Source organism: Mycosarcoma maydis, chromosome 3 (assembly GCF_000328475.2).
Source record: "Mycosarcoma maydis chromosome 3, whole genome shotgun sequence".
Taxonomy (NCBI): Eukaryota; Fungi; Basidiomycota; class Ustilaginomycetes; order Ustilaginales; genus Mycosarcoma; species Mycosarcoma maydis.
Genome location: NC_026480.1, coordinates 199,956 through 205,955, shown reverse-complemented (window position 1 = coordinate 205,955; position 6,000 = coordinate 199,956). Strand labels below are relative to the sequence as shown.

Below are 6,000 nucleotides of genomic sequence, written 5' to 3'. Positions count from 1 at the left end.
AGCACGTCCCCCAAGACGATAAAACCCTTGTCCGAACCGGCTGTATCATCGTTGGTTTCCCCTCTCCTCTCTTCTTCTGTCTTCCCATCGACTATTCACTCCTCAAGCCTTATCCCAACCCGTTTTTACAAACAACCCCCCCTCTATCTATCTTAGCAACAATGTCTTCCGGTGGCAAGTCTGGTGGCAAGGCTGGTGACGCCTCTTCCAAGGCCCAGTCCCGATCGGCCAAGGCTGGTCTCCAGTTCCCCGTCGGTCGTATCCACCGTCTCTTGCGAAAGGGCAACTACGCTCAGCGTGTCGGTGCTGGTGCTCCTGGTATGTATCTGCATCTTTCGATCTTCCTCCGTCTGCGTTGATCAATCCGACTGACCGAGGTATCCTCTATAAATCTTCTTTTGCGTACTGCTAGTCTACCTCGCCGCCGTTCTCGAGTACCTGGCTGCCGAGATTCTTGAACTTGCCGGTAACGCTGCCCGTGACAACAAGAAGTCGCGTATCATTCCCCGTCATCTTCAGCTCGCCATCCGCAACGACGAGGAGCTCAACAAGCTCCTCGGCGGTGTCACTATCTCGCAAGGTGGTGTCCTTCCCTTCATCCAGTCCGAGCTCCTCCCCGCCAAGTCCGGCAAGCCTAAGAAGGCCGGTGGTTCGCAGGACATCTAAGCGTTTCAACTCTGAACGTATCGTTTACGATCCTCTGCATCTTCCACTGTACTACCATTTCTCACATGCCTCTGGATGCATCGCTCTAGAGGTTATGTCGATAGATTTTGCAGTTTGTCTGCTTCTCTGTCTCCACTCTCTTGCTCCCCACATCCCCTTGTCGTGTTTCTTCTCGTACTTTTCTCTTCTTTGTGTTCATCCTTGTACTTCTACTACCACCATGGGCTCGGCGGTCAGAACAGGGCTCCGCCAGCTACGCAACACCAGGCATCATACCAACCTGTTTCTCCATTTTGTGTGAGCATGTGTGCTCTTCTCTGTTCTGAAAGTACAAATTCCCTATTTGTCGCAATCTGCGCCTTGAACCTGACCGAAGTGGCCTGGCCATGTGCGGCTTGCGATATCTTAGATCCCGTGGTTACGATGTTCTGTCCCTTATATTGACTGACTGCGTCTTGGCAGGTCGATGATGCAAACGCGGCGAAAGTGAGGAAGGATCGGCGCTGAAAGATTCTCTTACCCCCGTCCGAAATAAAATCAAGGTCAATTAAACAATAAAAAATTGGGGTGGCAGAATTCTTCCGTATAATGTTCGTGATTAGGGAGTCGTGCAAGACGAGGCGTTCTGAGGGAGAGGGCAAGGACGTTAGTGGCGTGCTTAGATTACCATTGCTTTGACAATTTTGATCTCTTCGCGAGGCCTGAAGCAAAAGAGAAAGAGGTCAAAGGTAGAAAGGGCGGCCGTTTCAGTATTTGCTGTCGGCGATACAGAGTTGCTGCCGCTTGGACGCTGGAATGACTTACCTATCATCCTGAGTCTCGGCAGCGCCAATCTCACGAACTGCAGACAGGCCGTCAGAGACACGACCAAAGATGGTGTGCTTTCCGTCTAGGAATGGCGTTGGCGCCAGAGTGATGAAGAATTGACTACGGTTCGTGTTAGGCCCAGCGTTAGCCGAAGCAAGGATACCAGCTCCGACGAAGCGAAGCTCGGGATGCAGCTCATCCTCGAAGAGACCACCGTAGATCGAGGTGCCTCCTGAACCTGTCCCTGTTGGGTCGCCTCCCTGGATCATGAAATCGCTGATGACGCGGTGAAAGATGATTCCGTCGTAGAATCCCTGCTTAGCAAGCTGGTAGAAGTTTGCGCATGTGCGCGGCGCATGCTTCCAATACAGCTCTAGCACGATGCGGCCCATCGAAGTTTCGAGCACGACCGCACCACTATCCTTGCCGGGTATTGACATGGCTTTCGTCCTCCGCTTACGTCGAATGGATACCGAGAGCTGGTACTGACCTGAAGCAGACAACGCGCGGGCCAACGACCGAGTCTGAGTGTTGGAAGTTGTCAACTTTTGAAACGCGCCTGTCTGCGCTCATCCGCTGCCAGGGTCCAGCAAGTCGGAACCGAATCCCGCACAGACAAGCCTGCACAAGTGAGTCGCGAGAGCCACATACATGATACACCACCTTGAACACGACTTTCTTTCCAACTTCTTCATCACCGGTCGACAACACGATTGCTCACGCGGGAAATGTCAGCAACATCGCAGCAGCGTCAACCTGACGCTGGCAGCAGTGCTGTCTCAGATGCAGGAGCGACTCCACCGACTCCGACCAGGCATGGTCGCGCAAGGCACGCCCGAACAAACGCATCGCTCACTTCCAGCATTGGCAGCACCAGTACAGATGCGCCGCTATTTGCTAGCGGGCTGCCTCGTCGAACTTCCGTTCCAAACGAAGCTTCTCGAATCTTTCAGGCGACAGGCTTCGATCCATTCGGTACCGAGCCAGACACTCTCTTCCTCTCCCTCACGGTCAAGGAGGTGGAAGCATACGAGCGTGCTGTCAGGAGTACCGCGCTTGGCAAGCAAGAAGAGCTGAGAAGTCTCGTTGGCCAGCGCTACGAGGATCTGCTCGGCACGGCCAACACCATCATCGACATGGCTGGCAGCTCGAGCGGCCTATCGCACAGGCTACTCGAACTATTAAGCCGAGTTCGCCTGGCAGCAGCCACAGGGGACAAGGTCGAACTTTGCAAAAGGGCAAACCGTCGCAAAAGCTTTCTGCCGATCCAAGATCTCACTGCCTCGACAGAGACCAGCGATGCCTCGTCCTTGCATCAGGAGGCACTTTATGTGCTCGGTGCCTCTTTGCGCCTTATCATGGACGCTTCGGAATACGTCTGGAAATCGATCGAAAAAGGTAAAACGCTGCAGGCTAGTTGGGCTTACATGCTTACGCGTGCAACCTGGACCGAGTTGACCGAGTCGGTGTCCCATCGAAACTCTCAGTCAGCTCTCGCATTGGACGAGGAGAAAGGCATCGACTCGGTGTCGGAAGCTGTCTCGCTGCTCAAGGTGAACGTCAAGAAGATGTTCCCATTCATCGAGAAGCAGTGGTTGACCATGCTGCCTATGCGCAAACAAATCATTCACCGAGCTGTGTCGCTTCTCTCGGATGCACAGATCGAGTCGATGGCAGTGGCAGACCAACTCACTGCCCTCGTGCTGCTCGACGGGACCAAACTAGACCAGGCCTACCACTTGCTACTCTCGCAGCGACTCACAGCCCTGCGTCGAATGCTGTCACAGCAACCATCAAAGTCCATATCGCATCATCGTGCCGCAAGCCGCACTTCGATCGCACGACCGGAAGGCGAGGCAGCGGCAAGCACGTCCTATGCTAATTTGTACCAAGAGGATAGGGCAGCACGCACATCTCGGACGATCGCCGAGCTCGTGACGCTCTTTGCTAGAACACTGCAGCATGCTGCTCAAATGTTTGTGCTTCCTTCCAAGACCGATTCGGCCTCGTCCTCGAAACCGTTGGTGCTGGACTTGCTCAGTACCATCACCGACCCTGTCAACTTGGACTCCACAACAGCTGCAGCTGGGTCGCCGACCTCAGAGCGCACCTTTTCGCCAACATCCAGACAGAATGCTGCCACTCTACGTGCACAAAGAAGACGATCCAGCTATGGCCTGCCAGTTGCCCAACACATCAATGATGCCGACTCAGAAGCGATACCCGACAAACGCTCACAAGCCGTTGGCAACCGACCGATGCGAGTGTCGACGGTGCGCGTGATCCAAGCTTTGCCGAGTGGACGCATTCTGTCTCGCCTCCTCCCGCCGTCGCTCTTGAGGTTTGCACCTCACCTCAATCTTGAAGGTCAAGAGCAGCATTCCTTCACTCAAGCTTGGACCGAACTGTCCTCTTGGTCGGCAAAGGCACGTGAAACGATTGTCGGAAACTCCCAAAACACGTCTTCGGCTACCTTGCGCCTTCTGCTGTCGGAACTTTCGGAGGTGAGTGAGTTGTCGCTTGTGCGAAGCTCGTTTCGCATCGCTCTGCATCGGGCACGCCGCATCGTGGCACGCAAACTCGCTGCGTTGCCTGGATCGACCAATGAGCACCGCCAGGAGGCAGTGAGCAAGATTCACGCCGAGCTCGAGCGACTAGAAGATGCTATCGATGCGATTCTGCAAGAGCGCCTGCTGCAACTGATGAGTCAGAAGCTCGGTCACGCTGTCAAAGATCTGCTCTTGGAGACAGAGAAAATCGTTTCTTCTTTGAACGGAGCGCCTAAACTCCAAGCTGACCCGCTGAGCCGAGTCGATGCACCTCTGGATGCCCTCTTTCATCCCGTCGAGAGTCAGACCGCTTCAGGGCCTGGTCAACTTCATGCAAGCACTGCTGGGCCAAAACACAGCCGCGCTTTCGCATTGGCGCTACAGGACCACGTCAGCGGTCGATCAAAGCAGGTCGACCGTCTTGCAAGCTTGTACGAAAAACCACTAGCGACTCTGTTACAAGAATTACAGCTCTACGAAAAAGAACTGGGGACCGACAAGAGATCTGCCATGGAAAGCGAGTCGATCCGGACCAAATTCGAGTCGATTCTTAGCGCCTCACGGGCAGAGGTGGAGACAGGGCTTGTCAGACTTCTTGAACAGGCACAGGCGTCATCAAAAGTCGATGCAGAGCTCGCCGACCATGAAACGGGAGCGTCCAAATCAACCTGGCTGATAATGCGGATTATTGCCGTGCTTCCGAGTTCAACATCGTCCGAAGATCAGATTCGGGAGCCAGTCAATGCGGCGTTGGAACGATTTTGGCGACCGCGGCTGGAGCTACGTATCGCGACCTTGCCCATGGTCAATACTGCAACTGTCGGAATGGCTTCAGATGCGACCAACCCGTCTGTCTCGGACTCGATGCTTTGCGCGCTGGCTATGCTATCCGAGTCGATTGTTCAGCTCGGCCCAGCACTTGCTGGACCCGAGCTGGCAAGGCAGGTTCGCAATGTGCTTGAGGACATTGCAAATAGAGATTCAACGTCAGCCAGCGATTCGAAATTGGTTAGAGCGCTGTTGACTTGCGATGCAGCGAGCTTGAGCCACCAGATTGCTGGCGTCCCAAGTTTGCATCGCATCCGTCTGGCGCTAGCACCACTTGTGCTGGCGCTCGGCATCACAGCCTCCGGATTGCAAACTACAGGTTTAGCGCCAGCAGAGCCAGCATCTGCGATCGAGACCGTCAAGCCCATCCTCACTGTGTCGCAGAACAAGGTTGATCGCTTTTCGCCACTTCCAGTTCGATGATGATCGCGTCTTTTTCAGTGCGCGCTGTGATCCACTCTCATGCAATCGCACCCCTTTTTATCAACATGCACAGAGTAGCGCGGGGATCGAAATGCAAGATCGTGAATGCATTCACGGTTGGTTGCCGTTCGTGATTCGTGATTCTTGCCATCTGTCAGATCCCAAGTTGCGCGATTTTGACGATCAACGCTTGAAGACGCGTGGTGATAGGTGGTTGTGGCTGTGTCTTTTGCAGATGTGCGAGCGCTGTTGTGTCATATGAGAGAGGTGCTGTAGGTTAGGTCGGGTCTGTTCGAAGTTGCGGTGATGATCGCGTGGCCTTGCTAGCAGCCTGTCCTCGTCGCTCTAGATTTGCTTGCCGTTCGTTCGTGTTCACGGTTCTGCTCGCGCTGACTCACAACACACGACTGTGGGTGAGCAAGCTCGTGAGCTGCTTTATCCGATGCGTTGCGTTGCGTTGCGTTCGCGTCTCGCCTTGGTTGCACGTTGCGTGTTGCGGCGCGCTTTTTGCTAAATCGTGATTCGAGAAATCACGAATGTCAGCGCGGGGTCACAATCGTTAATTTCCAAAAAAAAAAAGGTTCACAATCACCAATGCAACGCGAGATACTGGCTGAGCAAGCCAGAGAGATTCACGATTTCCTCGCTGAATGCTCACGGCTGGATTCACGATTGAACCAGATGTCGAGGCTGAGACACGAGAGAGAGCGAGAGCATAGCTTCGTTA

At 54.2% G+C, this 6,000-nt stretch overlaps 3 protein-coding genes across 3 annotated transcripts; 2 read left to right on the top strand and 1 right to left on the bottom strand.

Moving 5' to 3' along the window:
• Positions 1-161: 161 nt before the first annotated feature.
• On the top strand, positions 162-666 carry UMAG_01504 (putative histone H2A; the record flags this gene model as incomplete). Its single annotated transcript, XM_011389242.1, has 2 exons — positions 162-318; positions 413-666. 2 exons carry the CDS (start codon positions 162-164, stop codon positions 664-666), a joined length of 411 nt encoding a protein of 136 aa, XP_011387544.1.
• Positions 667-1,324: 658 nt separating this feature from the next.
• On the bottom strand, positions 1,325-1,913 carry UMAG_11882 (putative Peptidyl-prolyl cis-trans isomerase; the record flags this gene model as incomplete). Its single annotated transcript, XM_011389800.1, has 2 exons — positions 1,325-1,367; positions 1,471-1,913. The coding sequence occupies 2 exons, from the start codon at positions 1,911-1,913 to the stop codon at positions 1,325-1,327; spliced, it is 486 nt and encodes a 161-aa protein (XP_011388102.1).
• Positions 1,914-2,201: 288 nt separating this feature from the next.
• Positions 2,202-5,273, top strand: UMAG_01503 (uncharacterized protein; the record flags this gene model as incomplete). Its single annotated transcript, XM_011389241.1, has 1 exon — positions 2,202-5,273. The coding sequence occupies one exon, from the start codon at positions 2,202-2,204 to the stop codon at positions 5,271-5,273; it is 3,072 nt and encodes a 1,023-aa protein (XP_011387543.1).
• Positions 5,274-6,000: the final 727 nt, after the last annotated feature.